At 41.4% G+C, this 19,596-nt stretch overlaps 1 protein-coding gene across 2 annotated transcripts in view; it reads right to left on the bottom strand.

The window, feature by feature from the left end:
* Positions 1 to 19,596, bottom strand: part of CTSL (cathepsin L) — a 69,504-nt gene that overhangs the window by 18,253 nt on the left and 31,655 nt on the right. Inside the window, exon 2 of one of the 2 annotated variants that reach the window (XM_049895915.1) lies at positions 18,047 to 18,145. The exons of the other annotated variant lie outside the window; for it this stretch is intronic. Within the exon in view, the coding sequence (XP_049751872.1) occupies positions 18,047 to 18,091 (45 nt within the window). The 5' untranslated portion in view covers positions 18,092 to 18,145. The remainder of the gene's footprint in view (positions 1 to 18,046; positions 18,146 to 19,596) is intronic. 2 annotated transcript variants of the gene reach the window in all.

Below are 19,596 nucleotides of genomic sequence, written 5' to 3'. Positions count from 1 at the left end.
GTAGTGTTCTCCCACATCAGGGAGGAACAATCAGGCAATTGACAGAAGGCACAGGTCCTCCTGCTCTCACAGCCCCACTGCATGAAGTAACAAGGCTTGGAGTCTACTGGCTCTGCCTGAGTGTGTCCCTGGCCAATACCATGTTTGCTGTCCAGGGAGCAAGGACCACACAAGGTGGCCATTCCAAGGCTAATTAGCATCTGCACTTTGGATGTAGCACATGTGTTGTCCACACCCACCCACATCTCATTACCCCAAGCAGCCCCTCACAGTCTCCCCAGCATCTGAATTTCCATGTGCTGCGAGTGGAAGTTACTGACATGCAGCACCCAGTGGTGTGGCTCCCTGGAGAAAGTGAGTGGAATTCTGACCAGGAAAATTTGGGAAGAGGGTAAAGGAAGAGTTTTTCTCTGGGTGTAAAGAGGGAAATGGAACTAAATCATCATGTGCATGATATAAGAAAAGAATTTTAGTCAGTCAGGAGGACAAACAAGACTAGGTTACAACGCTGTCCCCCAAAGCATCTTGAGGACAAAGCCTTGTTTTATAGTGCTGGGATCCGCAGCGTATGTTGTTGTTAGTTACTGTGGATTTGGCTGTCTCCTGGTGACCTTAGGCATAACAAAACGAAGCATTGGCTGGTCCTACACCATCTTCATGACCATTGGTATGTTTGAGTCCATTATTGCAACTATTTGGTCAATCTACCTCATTGAGAGTTTCCCTCCTTTTTGTTGGCCCTCTATTTTTCAAACAGGATGCTCTTTTCTAGTGATTGGACTTTATTGATGACGTGTCCAAAGTAAGTGAGTTGAAGTCTCACTCACTATCTTCCCTTCTAAGGAGTATTTTGTTTGTTTTTCTTCTAGGACTGAGTTGTTTGTTCTTTTGGCAGTATATGGTAGACACCCAGTAAATATCATTGCAGAATGATGATTATTGGCTGAACAGAGGAATTGTTGTCAGCTTCCCTGACACTTGCTCCAGTGCTCAGTGGGGTCTCAGGTAGACCCCTGACCTGTTGCCATTGAAGCAATCGCACCTCGTAGCAACCCTATAGAACAGAGTAGAACTGCACCATGAGTTTTCCAGGGCTGTAATTATAGAAGCAGAATGCCACATCTTTCCCCTGCATAGTACCTGGTTGGTTCAAAGCACTGATCTTTTGGTTAGCAGCAGAGTGCTTTACCACCACACCGCTAGGGCTTCTGCTCCTTCTTCCAGGACACAGAAATCCTAGACTTTTCTTGTTCTTCTTGGGTTAGTTAGACATGTCACTGTGAGCTTAGAAATGCTTCATTCCTTAAAGTCCCCAAGACCAGGAACTAGCCAGCCCGTGCTTAGCAAGTGTCCCCTATGACCCCTTCCTCAGGGTCCTGGTGGATTCTAGGACTCCTGGAGCCCATCAGGGCACTGCAAGAGGTCCCTGTGGGTGGCCTCCTGGAACAGCAAGCCTAGTGGCTACCACTGCCTGCCTGATCCCAGCAATTTTCACTGAACCTGAGCTTGGGCCCAAAGAGGTCAGACCCTCTTCTATGAACCTTTGCTGTGCACATATAGGAAAGTGTATATCTGTCTATATATTTTTAATTGCAACAAATTATATTTGTTGTTGTTGTTAGTTGCTGTCAAATCGGTTCAGACTCATAGCGACCCTACGTACAATAGAACGAAACACTGCCTGGTCCTATGCCATCCTCACAATCATTATTACGCTTGAGCCTATTGTTGCAGCCACAGTGTCAATCCATCTCATTGAGGGTCTTCCCCATTTTTGCTGAACCTCTCCTTTACCAGCATGGTGTCCTTCTCCAGGGACTGATCCCCCTGGTAACATGTCCAAAGTATGTGAGACATAATCTCGCCATCGTTGCATCTAAGGAACATTCTGGTTATACTGCTCTACAACTTGCCTTTTATAACTCAAAAATTATATTTTCTGACTGAATATTTCTTCTGTCACAATAAAATTAATTGACCTTGAGAAAATGTCTCAGACAACTCCCTCGGGTCTCTCTTATTCATTTATTTTTTAAGGATTTGTTTATTTATTTTTCACAGTCATACCAATGTTCTCTACTAGTTCCCCACTAAAACTTTGGTTATAAAATGATGGTGTTGGCCAAAAAAAAGCAACTTGTGGGCTCACAGTTTTCCATCCAGTGAGCACTGATCACTTTTGAGGAGATAGCCTCCTCCCCCTAGTCCCCTTTGAAAGACAGCTATAACAACCTGCTCTAGGAATCTTAGTGAGTTGTTTCTTCGGTGGAAGACAGGTGGAAAAAGAATTAAGTCACACAAAAATCAAGAAATAGGAATTCTGGACTCTCTTATCATATCAGAAGTGGCAGATTCTAACTCGTAGTAACAAAATAGACCCTAGTCATGAGGGTGTTTTGTATCAAATGAAATTGTGTACTGTGAAGCACTTTGTCAACCTCAAAGCACATAGTTGGTGTGGTGATCAGATTTATGTGCCATCTTGGCTGATCTGTTGTTGTTGTTAGCTGCCTTAGGGTCAGTCCCCAGTTGCTCAAATACTAATCTAGGTGTTCCTGTGCAGGTATTTTGTAGATGTGATTAAAGCCCATAATCAGTAGACTTTAAGTAAGAAGATTATCTTAGATAATCTGAGTGTACCTCATTCAATCAGTTGAAAGGCCTAAGAGCAGAACTGAGGCTTCCCTGGTTGTTGCTGTTATGGATTGAATTGTGTCCCTCCAAAATATCTGTCAACTTGGCTAGGCCGTGATTCCCAGTATTGTGTGATTGTCCACCATTTTGTCATCTGATGTGATTTCCCTATCTGTTGTAAATTCTGCCTCTATGATGTTAATGAGGCAGGATTAGAGACAATTATGTTAATGAGGCAGGACTCAATCTACAAGGTTAGTTTGTATCTTAAATCATCTCTTTTGAGATATAAAAGGGAGAAGCAAGCAGAGAGACGGGGACTTCATACCACCAAGCAAGTGGTGTCAGGAGCAAAGTGGATCCTTTGAATCTGGGGTCCCTGCACTGAGAAGCTCCTAGACCAGGGGAAGGTTGATGACAAGAACCTTCCTCCAGAGCCAACAGAGAAAGAAAATCTTCCCCTGGAGCTGACACCCTGAATTTGGACTTCTAGCCTACTATACTTTGAAAGAGTAAACTTCTGTTAATCAAAGCCATCCACTTGTGGTATTTCTGTTATAGCAGTACTGGATAACTAAGACAGTTGCCCTCAAGACAGCTCCGACCCCATGTATGTCAGAATAGAACTGCTCCATAGGGTATTCAATTCTGTGACCTTTCAGAAGCAGATTACCAAGCCTGTCTTCCCAGGAGCCTCAGGGTGAGTTTGAACCCCCAACCTTATAGCTAGTAGTAGAGCTCTTAACTGTTTGTACCCTGCAGGGCCTCCCAGGCTTCCCTGAGAAAAAAGAAACTCCACCTCCAGACAGATGCTTCAGCTCGTGCCTGAGGGTTCCAGCTACCCTTTTGATGACCTGCCCTATGCATCTCAGACTTGCCTAGCCAGTCCTGATGATCCCATAAGTCAGTTCCTTACACTGAACCTTCTCATCTATGTCTCCACTGGTTAGTTTCTCTGTTTGAATCCTGACTGAGACATTAGGGCCTCTACGAATGCAAGGGGTTATTAATTTGGGAAGCAGTTGTAGATTAAAGAAATGTTCTGTGTGTTTCTATGATGCTCTCAAACCCCATGAGCTATAAGTCACTATTATGCTTTCAAATTGTATATGTATAATTACTCATTATGTGAACTTAGAAATAGGTCTACCGTTGTGAGGCTCTCTAATGTTAATTATAGGTGTCATTAGACACCTGGAAGTCATAAGAAAGTTATTTAGAAAATTTCTGAACTTAGACATCCAAACTTAGAAGCATGTGAAGTATGTGAGGAACATAAACAACCTTAAAGTACACTTTGATGTGGCATGCTGTGACACAAGAAAACATAGCAGAAATCTAAACAACCTTCCTAATCTCTAACCTTGAAGAAAAAATGCATCATTCAGCTACTCCCGACCCTGCAGAACAGATGTAATATCTTTGACATCACACTGGCTCTTGTCCTGTGGCGCCAAGGTGACAAATTCTCGTATAAACACTAAATTTCCCCTGACTCACTAAAAGGAGGCAAAGATGGAACTGAGATTCTGTCCACCACCCCCAGCCTTGGACCCTAGCTATGAGGCAGCCATGGAGAAGCCTTCCTCCTGATATTCTCATTAAAGGAAAAACCTGAAGTCTAAAGATTTGGACTCTAACTGCTGAACTAACATTGTAATCTTAATTGTCAATTCTGATTATTTGGTTCTAAATGAAAGGTCTTACTTGCGTGCCTTGCCATGACTACCTTGCAAGAAATGAAATGAATTTATGCATGACAAGCCTGAGTATCTTTCATTAATTTTCTTAGATTTCTAACGTCCTACACGACATGAAATAAACTCTAGATTGTGGAATGTTAGATGACAAGGTGGCCTTAGACCTGAAGTTCTATCCTGAAGACTGTGGAGATCACAGGATAAGGAACTGTAGTCCATGAGAAGCGCTGAAGGAAACACCCTTACCCAAAATGAATTGATTAGACAATACAAGAGCTTGCTGAAGCTATCTTGACAGCTTAGAAAAACAAAAAGAGTAAGTATATTTTACATGTGGGTGTGTTTTGAGGGGGGTGGGGTTGATGGTGTGGGAAGCACAGGTGGGAAGGCAAGGAAGCGATAGGGAGGGGGAAGGAATGCTTCAAGCAGAAGGTCCTCTAACTTGTCAGCTGCTTAGGAAGCAGGGCTTTCCTGGAAGCGACAAGAAAAGCACTAAATCCCTGGCATCTTTTTGCTAATGAAGAGGCGTTAAACAGGGTGAGCCTTCACCCTGTCTTCCCTACTGAAGTCTCTGCTATATTAGGGAGAAAGAAAAAATCAGGAAATGTACACCAAAGCTTTTGGTTGCAAAGCATGGACATTGAAGCGGAAAGACAGCATGGGGCGGAACTCAGGACGGGAGAGAAGGCAGCTGTTTAACTAGGGCAGTTCTGGTTGGCAACAAGCACTCACGTTCTCTGGGCCCTGCTTACTGATTTAGGGAGCAGAGGCCACACCTGCCCACCTCCCAGGACAGTGGAGAGGACCAAGCACCTCCTTGCCCAGGTGGCTTTCCTTCTTCTGCCAGGTTAAAAATGTGAAATCCAAAAATTCGGGTAAGGCAGCACATGCTCAGGGAAACCATCTGGGATCCCCAGGGTAGGTCCGGTCCCCAGTTTTTGCCCTGATTGTCCCTGTGCTCCCACTTTAAAGCCCTTGTCACAATTGCTCATGGATTTGTGTGATTGTTTGATTTGCTGTCTCCCACTGAGAATGTGAGCTTCACTAGGGAGAGACCTGGACTATTAGCTTCACTCATGTGTACCCAGCACCCAGCATGCTGCCATGTAGAAATTTCCCAATAAAGGCATACCTTGTTTTATCGAGCTTCGCAGATAGTGCGTTTTTTACAGATCGAAGGTTTGTGGCAACCGTGTATCGAGTAAGTCTATCGGTGCCATTTTTCCAACATCATGTGCTCACTTCGTGTCTCTGTGTCACATTTTGGTAATTCTCACGATATTTCAAACTTTTTCATTATTATATCTATTGGGTGACCTGTGATCAGTGATCTTTGATGTTATTATTGTAATTGTTTGGGGGCACCACAGATCACGCCCATATAAAGCAATGAACTTAGTCAATAAATGTTGTGTGTTCTGGCTGCTCCACTGACCAGCCTTTCCCTGTCTCTCTCCCTCTCCTCCAGCCTCCCTATTCCCTGAGACATGGCAATATTAAAAAAAAAAAAAAATTTTTTTTTTTTTTTTTTTTTTTTAATATTAGGCCAATTAATTACCCTACAGTGGCCTGTCAGTGTTCAAGTGAAACAAAGAGTTGCATGTCTCTCGCTTTAAATCAAAACTAGGCATGATTAAGCTTAGTGGGGAAGGCATGCTAAAAGCTGAGATAGGCCAAAAGCTAGGCCTCTTACACCAAACAGTTTGCCAAATTGCAAATGCAAAGGAAAAATCCTTGAAGGAAATTAAAAGTACTACCCCAGTGAACACACAAAAGATAAGAATGTGAGACAGCCTTATTGCTGATATGGAGAAAATTTTAGTGGTCTGGATAGAAAATTAAACCAGCCATAACATTCTCTTAAGCCAAAGCCTAATCCAGAGCAAGGGCATTTTTTTTTCTAGTGCCATCGCATAGCTCTCTTCAATTCTTTGAAAGCTGAGAGAGGTGAAGAAGCTGCAGAAGAAAACTTTGAAGCTAGCAGAGGTTGGTTCATGAGGTTTAAAGAAAGAAGTCCTCTCTGTAACATAACAAAAATTGTCAACAAAGAATAATACATCATGTAAAACTCATTCAATATGATGGAGAAATTAGGACATTTCCAGATAAGCAGAAATTAAAGGAATATATAAAAACCAAGCCAAACTTAAAAGAATTATTAAAGTGAGTCCTTCAGTTTGAGAACAAACATCAGACTTCAGCCTAAATCTAGGAAGCAAGATCACACAAGCCAGATACGAACCTAGGAAATGAAGTCTCAAGGATTAATCAAAACTAAAAAGACTTACAGTAGGGAACCAGGGAGGTTAATCTGTAAATGACAAAGTCAGAACAATAAAAGAGGGAATAAACTGTGTAGGTATAGAACTTCCTAATGGAGAGGGAGGCAAGGTGATACCAAGTAATAACAGACTGGTTCAAACTTGGGAAGATAAGGGTAAATTTCAAGGTAACCGCAAAGAAAATTAACAAACCTACTGATCAAAATAAAGAAGAAAAACATAGTTAAGATAAACACAAAAATCTACAGAAACAAAAGAAATGAAAAAAAAATCCACAAACAAAAGCAATTCAGCACCCTAGAGTAAGAGAACAAAGAAAATGTCAGCACAACCAAAAAGAAAGTGCTACAAAATGATAGCGATAAACTCACACCTATCAATAATCACACTGGATGTAAATGGCCTAAATGTACCCATAAAGGGACGAAGAGTGACAGAAAAAAATAGGATCCATAAATATCTTCCCTACAAGAGACACATCTTAGAAACAAAGATATAAATTTATTAAAAATCAAAGGGTAGAAAAAAATAAACCAAGCAAAGAGCTACCAAAAAAGAACAGGAATGGCAATACTAATCTCAGATAAAATTGACTTTAAAACAAAATCTACCATAAAAGACAAAGAAGGACATTATATAATGATTAAAGGGATGACCCATCATGGAGACATAACCATAATAAATATCTATGTACCCAATGACAGGGCTACAAAATACATAAAACAAACTCTAACACCACTGAAAAGAGAAATTGACAGTTCCCCAGTAATGGGATGAGATTTCAACACACCACTCTTGGTAAAGGACCGAACATCTAGAAAGAAACTCAGGAAAGATACAGAAGATTTAAAGGTCACAATCAGCCAACTTGAACTCATAGATATATATAGAACACTGCACCCAATAGCTGAAAAGTACACATTTCTTTCCAACGCACAGGAAATGTTCTCAGAATAGACCACATCTTAGATCACAAAATAACCCTCAACAAAATTCATACTCTGAGATAATATAAAGTATCTTCTCTGATCACAACGTCATCAAAGTAGAAATTAACAATAGTAAGAGCAAGGCAAAAAAATCAATTACATGGAAACTGAATAACACCCTGCTTAAAAACTGCTGGGTAATAGAAGAAATCAAAGGTGCAATCAAAAAATTCCTGGAATCAAATGAGAATGAAAACACATTATACCCAAAACTTTGAGAAACAGCAAAGGCAGTGCTCAGAGGTCAATTTATAGCAATAGATGCACATATCAAAAAAGAAGAAAGGGACAAAATCAAAACATTAGTTCAACTCAAACAAATAGAGAACGGCAAAAGAAGCCCACAGCCACCAGAAGACAGGAAATAATAAAGATCGGAGCAGATATAAATGAGGTAGAGAATAGAAAAACAATAGAATCAACAAAACCAAAAGTTTGTTCTTTGAGAGGATTAACAAAATCAACAAACCACTGGCCAAACTGACAAAACAAAAGCAGTAGAGGACACAAATGACCCACATAAGAAGTGAAATGGGGGACATTACAACACATCCAACTGAAATAAAAAGGATCATAACAGAGTACTACGAAAACTACACTCTGACAGATTTGAAAACCTAGAAGAATTCGGCAAATTTCTAGAAACATTACCTACCCAAACTAACCCAAAATGATGCTGAAAATCTGAACAGACCCATAACAAGTGAAGAGGTTAGGTTGAAAAGGCAATTTAAAAAACTCCCAACAGACTAGAGGAATCCCGGCGATCATGGTCCCCAAACCTTCTGTTGGCCCAGGACAGGAACCATTCCTGGAGACAACTCATCAGACATGGAAGAGACTGGACAATGGGTTGGAGAGAGATGCTGACGAAGAGTGAGCTACTTGTATCAGGTGGACACTTGAGACTGTGTTGGCATCTCCTGTCTGGAGGGGAGATAGGAGGGTAGAGAGGGATAGAAACTGGCAAAATTGTCATGAAAGGAGAGACTGGAAGGAGGGAGCGGACTGACTCATTAGGGGGAGAGTAAGTGGGAGTATGTAGTAAGGTGTATATAAGCTTATATGTGACAGACTGACTTGATTTGTAAACTTTCACTTAAAGCACAATAAAAATTATTAAAAAAAAAAAAACTCCCAACAAAAAAAAAGCCCTGACTGTGGGGACCATGGTCTCGGGGAACATCTAGCTTGATTGACATAACATAGTTTATAAAGAAAATGTTCTACGTTCTACTTTGGTGAGTAGCATCTGGGATCTTAAAAGCCTGTGAGCAGCCATCTAAGGTACTCCACTGGTCTCACCCCTTCAGAAGCAAGGGAGAATGCAGAAAACTAAAGATACAAAGGAAAGACTAGTCCAAAGGACTAATGGACCACAACTACCACGGCCTCCACCAGACCAAGTCCAGAACAATTAGATGGTGCCTGGTTACCATCACTGAGTGCTCTGACAGGGATCACAATAGAGGGTCCCAGACAGAGTTGGAAAAAAACCTAGAACAAAATTCTGACTAACAAAAAAAGACCAGACTTACTGGCCTGACAGAGACTGGAGAAACCCTAAGAGCATGGCCCCTGGACACTCTTTTAGCCCAGTAATGAAGCCACTTCCGAGATTCACTCTTCATCCAAAGATTAGACGGGCCCATAAAACAAAACAAGACTAAAGGGGCACGCCAGCCCAGGAGCAAGGACTAGAAGGCAGGAGGGCATAGGAAAGCTGGTAATAGAGTACCCATGTTTGAGAAGGGAGAGTGTTGATGTGTCGTGGTGTTGTTAACCAATGTCGTAGAACAATATGTGTACTAACTGTTTAATGAGAAGCTAGTTTGTTCTCTAAACCTTTGTATAAAGTACAGTTAAAAAAAAAAAAAAAAAAACCCTGGCTCAGATAGCTTCAGTGGAGAATTCCACCAAATATTCAGAGAAGAGCTTACACCAGTACTACTCAGACTATTTCAGAACATAGAAAAGGAAGGGATACTTCCAGATTCATTCTTTGAAGCCAGCATGACACTGATACCAAAAACAGGCAAAGACACCACAAAAAGAGAAAATTACAGACCAATATCTCTTATGAATATTGATGCAAAAATTCCCAACAAAATTTTAGCCAACAGAATTCAGCATCATATCAAGTAATAATAATAATATACCACCAACAACTGCAATTCATACCAGGTATACAAGGTTGGGAAACCCTGGTGATATAGTGGATAAAAGCTATGGCTGCTAGCCAAAGGGTCAGCAGTTTGAATCCACCAGGTGCTCCTTGGAAACCCTATGGGGCAGTTCTACTCTGTCCTATAGGGTCACTGTGAGTCAAAATGGACTTGACAGCAACGGATTTGGTTTTTTTTTTTAATGCAAGTATGGTTAACATTAGAAAATCAATCAGTGTAATCCACCACATAAATAAAAGGAAAGAAAAGAATCACATGATCATCTCAATTGATGCAGAAAAAGCATTTGGCAAAGTCCAACACCCACTGCTGATAAAAACTCTCAATAAAATAGGTACAGAAGGGAAATTCCTCAATGTGATAAAGGGCATCTATCCAAACCAACAGCCAACATCATTCTTAATGGAGAGAGGCTGAAAGCATTCCCCTTCAGAACAGGAACAAGACTAGGATGCCCTTTATTACCACTCCTGTTTAACATTCTGCTAGAACTTTTAGCTAGAGAAATAGGCAAGAAAAAGAAATAAAGAGTAACCATATTGGTAATGAAGAAGTAAAACTGTCCCTATATGTGGATGATATGATAATATACATAGAAAACCCAAAAGACTCCACAAGAAAACTACTGGAACTAATAGAAAGATTCAGCAAAGTAGCCAGATACAAGATAAACATATAAAAATCTGTTGGATTCCTATACACCAATAAAGAGAATGATGAAAAGGAAATCAGGAAAACAATACCATTTATAATAGCCCCTAAAAAAAAACACACACACACTTTGGAATAAATCTAACCAGGGATGTAAAAGACCTATACAAAGAAAACTACAAAACACTACTGCAAGAAACCAAAAGATATCTACATAAATGGAAGAACATACTATGGTCTTGGATAGGTAGGCTCAACATTGTGAAAATGACAATTCTACCCAAAGCAATCTACTAATACATTGCAATCCTGATCCAAATACCAACAAATTCTTTAAAGAGATGGAAAAACTAATCATTAATTTATATCGAAAAGGAAGAGGCCCTGGATTAGTAAAGCACTGTTGAAGAATAAAGTAGGAGGACTCGCACTGCATGACTTCAGAACCTACTGTACAGATACAGTAGTCAAAACAGCCTGGTACTGGTACAATGACAGATACATTGACCAATAGAGCAGAATTGAGAACCCAGATGTAAATCCTTCTACCTATGGTCACTTGATTTTCGACAAGGCTCCAAAGTCCATCAAAGGGGGAAAAGAAAGTCTTTTTAACAAATGGTGCTGGCAAAACTGGGTGTCTGTCTGCAAAAAAATGAAACAGGATCCATACCTCACACCATACAGAAAAACTAATTCAAAATGGATCAAAGACGTAAATATAAAACCGAAAACTATAAAGATCATAGAAGAAAAAATAGGATCAATGCTAAAGGCCCTAATACATGGCATTAACAGGATACAAACCACAACCAACAACACACAAATTCCAGAAGATAAGCTAGATAACTGGGATCTTCTAAAAATTAAACACTTGCTCATCAAACGACTTCACCAAAAGACCAAAAAGAGAAATTACAAACTGGGAAAAAATTTCTGGCTATGACAAATCTGACAAAGGTCTAATCTCTAAAATCTACAGGAAAATAATAATTAAAAAAAAGACAAATAATCCAATTAAAAAGTAGGCAAAGGAAATGGACACTTCAGCAAAGAAGACATCCAAGCAGGAAATGCTTGAGATTACTAGCCATTAGAGAAATGCAAATCAAAACCACAATGAGATACCATCTCACCCCAGCATTATTGGCATGAATCAAAAAAACATAAAATAAGAAATGTTGGAGAGGCTGTGGGGAGATTGGAACTCTTATGCACTGCTGGTGGGAATGCAAAATGGTACAACCATTTTGGAAAACAATGTGGTGCTTCCTTAGAAAGGTAGGAATAGAAATACCATATGATCCAGCAATCCCAATCCTAGGAATATATTGTAGAGAAATAAGAGTTTTCACGTGAGTAGACATATGCACACCAATGTTCATTGCAGCATTGTTCACAATAGCAAAAAGATGAAAACAACCTAGATGCCTGTCTTGGTCATCTAGTGCTCCTATAACAAAAATACTGCAAGTGGATGGCTTTAACAAAGAGAAATTTATTCTTATTGTCTAGTAGGCTAGAACTCCAAAGTCAGGGCGTCAGCTCCAGGGGAAGGCTTTTCTCTCTGTCGGCTCTGAAGGAAGGCCTTTGTCATCAATCTTCCTTTGGTCTGGGAGCATCTCAGCTCAGGAACCTCATATCCAAAGGACACGCTGTGGTCCTGGCACTGCTTTCTTGGTGGTATGATGTCCCCGTGTCTCTCTCTGCTCCCTTCTCTCTTTTATATCTCAAAAGATATTGTCTGAAGAAACACTATCTAATCTTGTAGATCTCATCAATATAACTGCACTAATCATCTCATTACATCATAGTGATAGAATTTACAACACATATGAAATCACATCAGATGACAAAATGGTAGACAATCATACAATACTGGGAAACATGACATAGCCAAGTTGACAGGTAATTTGGGGGGACACAATTCTATTCATAATAGTGCCCATCAGCAGATGGTTGGATAAACAAACTAAGGTACATACACACACTGGAGTACTACACAAAGATAATAGTGATGAATCTGTGAAGCCTGTCACAACATGGATGAATCTGGAGGGCATTATGCTGAGTGAAATAAGTCAACCCCAAAAGGACATATATTGTATGAGACCACTGCTATAAAAACTCGTGAAAAAGTTTACACACAAAAAGAAACAAGCTTTGATGGTTATGAGGGAGGGGAGAGGTAGAGATGGAAAAACACTAAGTAGACAATAGATAAGTGGTAACTTTGGTGAAGGGTAAGACAGTACACAATGCTGGGGAGGCCAGCACAACTTGTACAGGGCAAGGTCATAGAAGGTCCATAGACACATCCAGACTCCCTGAGGAACCAAATAGCTGGGTTGAGGGCTGTGGGGACAATGGTCTCAGGGAATATCTAGCTCAATTGGCAAAACATAGTTTGTAAAGAAAATGTTCTACATTCTAAAAAAAAAATAAAAATTTGTTTTCAGCTCTATTTATGTCTATTCTTTTAAAAAATGTTTTAGACAAGAGATGCAGTTTGGAACATTTACAAGTTTAAATAAATGTTAATGTCTTTGCAAGTTACATGAGCTTCACATGTCTGTATAATAGTTTAGACATCTGAGGGGTCTTCACACTTTTCATTCAATTTAGCACCTACAAGTTTCCTTAGAGTCTTGGGCTGTAGGTCGAGGATTCTGTGGACAGCACTCTGAGCTGGCCTGTTGTGGTGAAGAAAGGTATATCACAAAGGAGTTCTTTCTTGGAGAAAGTTCCAAGTCTGAATGTGGCCAATTTTATCTTCTGAAGATGGCCATGATAGTATCTTCCATCCTACATGTTCTTCTACAATGTAGCCTTGCCACTCCCCGGTCAAGAGGGAATCTAAGTCCCTCCTCTTAATCTGGGCTGTCCGTGATGACTTCCTACCCAGTTGAACTCATTGGCAGAGGTTTCATTTTGGGACTAAACCAAAAAAAAAAAAACTATTGTCTTGGAGTCGATTCCTACTCATAACGATCTTACAAGACAAAGAAGAACTGCCCCGTGGAGTTTCCAAGGCTGTAATCTTTACGGAAGCTGACTGCCACATGTTTCATCCTAAGAGTCACTGGTGGGTTCACACAGCTGACCCGTTGGTTAGCAGCCCAGTGCTTCAATCAGTGTACCACCTAAGGTTAGATCATAAAAGGCAGTTGTCCCTGAGGCCTGTTAGCATTTTTCTTAGGCTGGATTTGTTCCATTTTGGAACCCAGCCTTCACGCTGAGAGAAGACCATGCCATTGAAGGGTCACATGTTGGTGACCTGGTCATCTACCTGAGCTGAACTGGTGACCAGCACCAACATCTATGACCGGTCATGTGAAAAGCTCTTCGATGTCCAGCTCAAGTCAAGAAATGTGAAAGATAATGTTTTTTGGTGAGCTGTTCATTTTTGGGGTGGTTATGTTTTACACTATAGATAACCAGGACGGTCATTTCCCCTGCCCTCCGCAGTGGTCTCCCTGTGTCCCAAAAGCCCATCTCTGAATCTGGCCCCATCTGAACTTCAACTCATTACTTGTGCAGTTTCTCCAAGCACAAAGTCTCATCCCAGCTCCGACTTGACAGTCTCAACTAAGATGCCCCTTTATCCTTATGGACTGGCTCGTCTGTGCTCTTGTCAGATTTCCCTTCCTTCTGGGAGTATGCTCTGATCACCTTGCTTCACGAACAGCACCCAGCTCCTTGAGGTTGGGGACTGTCTCCTGCAGTGTGATGACTGGCACATAGTGGGTGCTATGTAAATTTTGGTTGTATCAAGTCTCCATGAGATGGATTGACACAGTGGCTGCAACAATGAGTTCAAACATAGCAATGACTGTGAGGATGTCAAAGTTTTTTATTCTGTCGTACATAGAGTCACTATGAGTCAGAGCAGACTTGACAGCACTTAACAACATCAAATCTAGGTCCGAACCAGGATAGAATTTGTCTTGGAAGCCTCTTAAGTTTTCCTGCTACCACACTTGCTAGCATTGTTACAAAACTCCAACGAATTTCCCTGCAGATGTGACATTTGTCAGCTTAGGTCCAAAGATTAAAATCTGAGCACTTATCAGAGAAGGCCACATTGAGGGGCCAACATGGCACATGGCCCAACACCAGTGGAATTGAACAGACAGAGGCTACTAGAGGCTTTGTGGGCTGAGGTCCCAGTTGTGAATTCTGCACCCTGTTCTTTGTATTTTCTTCTTGAGTGGAAACATGAGACTTCAAAAGCCTGCAGAATGTAGGTAGTTTTTCCTCCTTTCTTTTCTTTGAAGTTTAGGGATTAGGTAACTAGTTGCCATTGAGTTGATTCAGACTCATGGGCACCCTGTGTGTGCAGAGTAGAACTGCATTTCACAGGGTTTTCAAGACTGTGACCTTTTAGAATTAGATCACCAGGCCTTTCTTCTGTGTATCTCTGGGTGGTTTCAAACCCACAGCATTCTGTGGTTAGTAGTTGAGTGCTTAGCCATATACCCCAATCAAGGACTCTTAAGGATTAAGCAGTTAGTTCTAAATTTGGCCTCTGATTTTCACCCTCATTCCTCTCACCTTCTTCCACCTTCATCCAGAGTACTGTTTTTGAATCCCAACCCCAAACGTGAGAGCTTATCCTTCCTCCCCTTATGGACCTTAAATCTATTTCTCCAGCTATTACCAGCAAAGACCAAACAGCCCTGGCAACCCACCAGTCTGGTCCTTAGTTGACTGCAAGGTGACCATGTGGTCTTCACCAGCAATTCGGGAAGATGCTCCAGAAACTGGCTGTGACTTTGGTCGTGTAACCTGACTGGGTTATGACTATCCTGGGCCAGATGAAGACGATCTCTAAGGCTGTTTTCTAGGACCTAAACCACATATACATTCACTTTTATAAATTCTAATTTTCTATTTTCTTTATTAAAACAATTTAGCTTGGTCCTTCTGGATCATTTATGAAAATTTGCTCCCTCAAGAGATGGGTCAGGCAGAGCCAATAAGGAGCTAAAAACGTCCACCAATTCGTAACCAGAAATCCAGAGCCCACCCAGCGTCTTCCTCCCTGTGCGCCATTGGCACATGCGGTTACGTCTTCATAGCCCAGTGACATTTCCCCTACATGAAAAATTATGGCATAAAAACAAAGAAACCCACCTCTGCATGTGAAATATAAGTTTTATTTAAAAAGATAAGACTTTATATACATTTTTTAAATGAAAATTCAAAAGTCTTTAAGCAATGAGACAATATTACAAAACTGTAATTAAAGTAGTGGTAATATTGTACCAGTGTGAAAATGTCACAGAATTCAAATCACAACTTGGATCCTCAAGGATTCAAGTGTTTTATCCCAGACAATAAGAGTTGGTCAGTTTTAAGACAAAAATCCATTATTTGGAAAGGCCGTCCTGGATCCTTTATCATCCAGGCCCATCAGGTCACACCGTGGGGTAGCTGGCTGCCCTGGCGATTCCACAGTGGTTGTTCCGGTCTTTGGCCATCTTTATATATCCATCTGCGCCCCAACTTTTACCCCAGCTGAAAGAACAGTAGAACTTCCTTGTTATACAAAGAACCGAGTATATTTTAGTTTCCTGAACAATACCAGCTAATACGTAGAGTGTGTCAGAGGCCACTGATCTCCTGGGCGGCTCTGGACAATCTGTCAGGCTTCAGAGAATCAGTAGGCAGGTGCTTATTGTGTATAAGCTGTTGAGTCCTAAACCTGCACATAGCTTGGATATCCTGACCTCCAATAAGACCTGATTTCACAGAACTGTGAAAGAGAAGACCCTTACGGCCAGGTGTATTTCAGAATTTAGAAATGTAACATTAAAAATACCATATTAATACTGTAGCAAGTCTGGGACAGAATCTTATAATCAAATATTGATAATTTCTGTGTTCACCTAAGTGGGAGAAAGACTTTCAGGATTTTAGAATTGCGCTGAAGGGCTTGTGGACCTGTATGCAGGTCCTGATTCGTCAATTTCAGTTATAAGTATTAGAATTATTTAGCATTTTTTACCTGTTCTTGACAAGCCAATATTTATTTTTATCTGGGTCTGTTCCTTCAAAGCCATAGCCAACCGCTAGAACGCCATGGTTCACAGTGAGGCGGCATGCGGGATCGAAATAAATGCCTGGAAGAGAAATCAGTGCCAGGGTGAGAAGCCCTAGGTGAACCATGGCACTAACCCATCCTATCAGCCACGTTAAGGGAGACATCTTTAAGTGCAGGGAAACATCAGAATTCCAGGTGGGATTGATTCTTATCAAGGTTCTGGGCATTTATGCACTCAGCTAAGACTAGCAAAAATACAAATTAGTGCAATCCCTTCTTTAAACAACTTGCTAAGAGGTAGAAAAGAGTTCTCCTAGAAACGTTGCCATTTGACTGCTAGTATGCCACTCTAAGGGAACAGCACACACACACACACACACACACACACACACACACAAACCAAACCCACTGCTGTCGACTTGATTCTGACTTATAGCGACCCTATAGGATAGAGTAGAACTGCCCCATAGTGTTTCCAAGGCTGTGTAGCCTTTAGGGAAGCAGACTGCCACATCTTTCTCCGGTGGAGCAGCTGCTGGGTTTGAATTGCACACCTTTCGGTTAGCAGCTGAGCACTTAACCACTGTGCCACCAGGATCCCTTAAGGAAACAGCACAGAACACAAAAATACTTTAGCCAAAAGGTTTTAATTACAGGAGTAAAACCCTTTGGGAAAATTCTATAGATCTAACAACTATAAAATGGTAGCTTTCCGATTTTTCTGCCTAATGTCTACAACAAGAAAGATGCTTACCAGAACTGTAGAACTGGAAGGAAACCTGGCCTGCGTCAATAGCAACAGAGATAGGACCCACGGTTGCCACTGCTTTCATCAGTGCCTTCTCCTGTGGAGGGATGTCCACGAAGCCAGTGTCGTTGGCAGCTGAATACTTGGGATTGTAGCGACAGTCCTGCGTGTCCTTTTATAAGTAAAGAGGAAAGAGATGCGAGCAATAACTGCCACCCACCTTTTGATGAAGATGAGTTCTAGGACCCCAGGACTCAGCAGTCTGCAGCTTAATGATTTCCAAGTCAACCTTGTTATAAAGTAGCCCAGGTAGTAAAATATAATTGGTTGGTTTGAAATTGCAAATTCACCTGGTGTCTCCTCAGTGACATGGTCCAGAAAGAATTTAGTGAAGGGGGAGGTATGTGTTACCCTAAGACCAACCTGGACTCCAAGTATGGCTATGGCTTTTGTTTCTCCCTGTGGAGAAATTCATTCTCCATGTAACATGAAAGAACTGCTAGCTATAGGTTAACTGTCTAATCAGAGAACTGTGCAAAGGCTAGTAATTTATGGTGACAGTTCGCAGCTGCAGATATAAAGTCTACTATCTGAAATGTGAATGCTGAATAAGGCATCTTATCCTAGAAATTGTTCAGCTTTCCAAAGAGCTGGGATGACAACCAGATAAGGAGCTTCACGTACTGTTGCAGTATATGGATAGGACTCCTCTGAATCAAGGCCTCCGTTGTCCTTAACATACTGGAAAGCATTATCCATCAGGCCACCATTGCAGCCTTCATTGCCTTCACGCCAAGAGCAGTCCACCAGGTTCTGCTCACTGAGTGAGACAAGTTTGCCAGTTTTCCGGAACATCTGTCCTTCCAGGGCACCAGTTGCACTAAAAGCCCAACAAGAACCACACTGACCCTGAAAAGGTAATTTTAAAAGTTGTCAGTTTACAAGACAAACAGAAAGACTCACCCAAACCCATTGTCATCGAGTCAATTCCTAATCTTAGGGACCCAATAGAACAGAGCAGAACTGCCCCATAGGGTTTCCAAGGCTGTAATCCTTACGAAAGCAGACTGCCACATCTTTCTCCTCTGGAGCAGCTGGTGGGTTTGAACCACTGACCTTTCATTTAGCAGTCGAGCGCTTAACCACTGTGCCACTAGGGCTCCTTCAAAGACTGACAACAGCCCATAAATCTGAACGCTCTCAAGAAAAAAAAAAAAGTGAACTGCATGTCTCTCCGCTGAGTAGCAAAGAGGTCAATTCCTTTTTGGCTTTTCTATTTTTTACTCGAGATAGATCTGAGTCTGAATCATGACATACCTGATCCTTCACAGGAGTCACATAGCCTTTCTGAGTCCAATCCACAGATGTGGGGATATGACCAAAGACAGGTTCATAGAACAGCTTCCCCTTCTTGTGTTTCTGGCTTTGAAAGCCGTTCATCAGCTGCCTGAATTCTTCATTGGTCTTCAAAGAAAAGTAAGTAAAATGTTGAAAAAGCAAGAGAGTATTTTGTTAAAATACTGAGGAGATGAAGTACAGAATTAAGCCATCAATAAATGCCACACTCACCTTGTCCCCAAAGGCATTCATGGCCATGGTGAAGCCATGTTTTCCTTGGCTGTACTCCTGATTGTGCCGTTCAATCATCTTCATATTCTTCTCCCATACTGGTCTCCTCCAGTCTTCTTCATTCTAGAGGCAAACATAACAGATTGTCTTTAATTCCCCTTAAAACCCAACCCTCCTCACCAAGTGGATCAGCAGATGGAAGAGAAACCACAGCCAAAGACAGATCTGTGCCTCTGAGTGCTGGACCTGTCCACGCCCGCACTGCACTCAGGAACCGGCACCATGAAGTTCAGCCTTGGAAGAGCTGGCCCCTAGAAGCTCCCATCTGGCTCCGAACTCCCAACAAGCAGGGACCATTGTCTCTGGGACCCCTCCGGACAGTTTCAGATGATACCAACCACAGCATATACTTTCTTGTACGTTGACCTCCACTGGTTCCATTGCGCATCTAAACTTTGATCAAATTTTGGGGCAGCTGAGGCTATACCCAAGCAAAGGGCAGCCAGAAAGAGTGAAAGGTTCATGTTTCAAAAACCTAGGAAGGGAAAAGAAATGAGCATCTGAGTAACTATTTGTTTTCAAAACCCATCTTACTCCCTCCTGAAAAGTTACAGCCACCAAGGTGAAGTGAAAACGTTTAAATTATCTTCCCAAGTGTTATGGATTGAGCTGTGTCCCCCCAAAATATGTGTTGTAAATTCTAAGCTCTATGCCTGTGGTTATAACCCCATTTGGGAATGGGTTGTCTTTGTTATGTTAATGAGGCAGGATTAGTGTAGGGTGTATGATAA

Source organism: Elephas maximus, chromosome 9 (assembly GCF_024166365.1).
Source record: "Elephas maximus indicus isolate mEleMax1 chromosome 9, mEleMax1 primary haplotype, whole genome shotgun sequence".
Classification (NCBI taxonomy): Eukaryota; Metazoa; Chordata; class Mammalia; order Proboscidea; family Elephantidae; genus Elephas; species Elephas maximus.
Note: the sequence above shows the minus strand (reverse complement) of the source record. Positions and strands in the feature narration are given on the sequence as shown.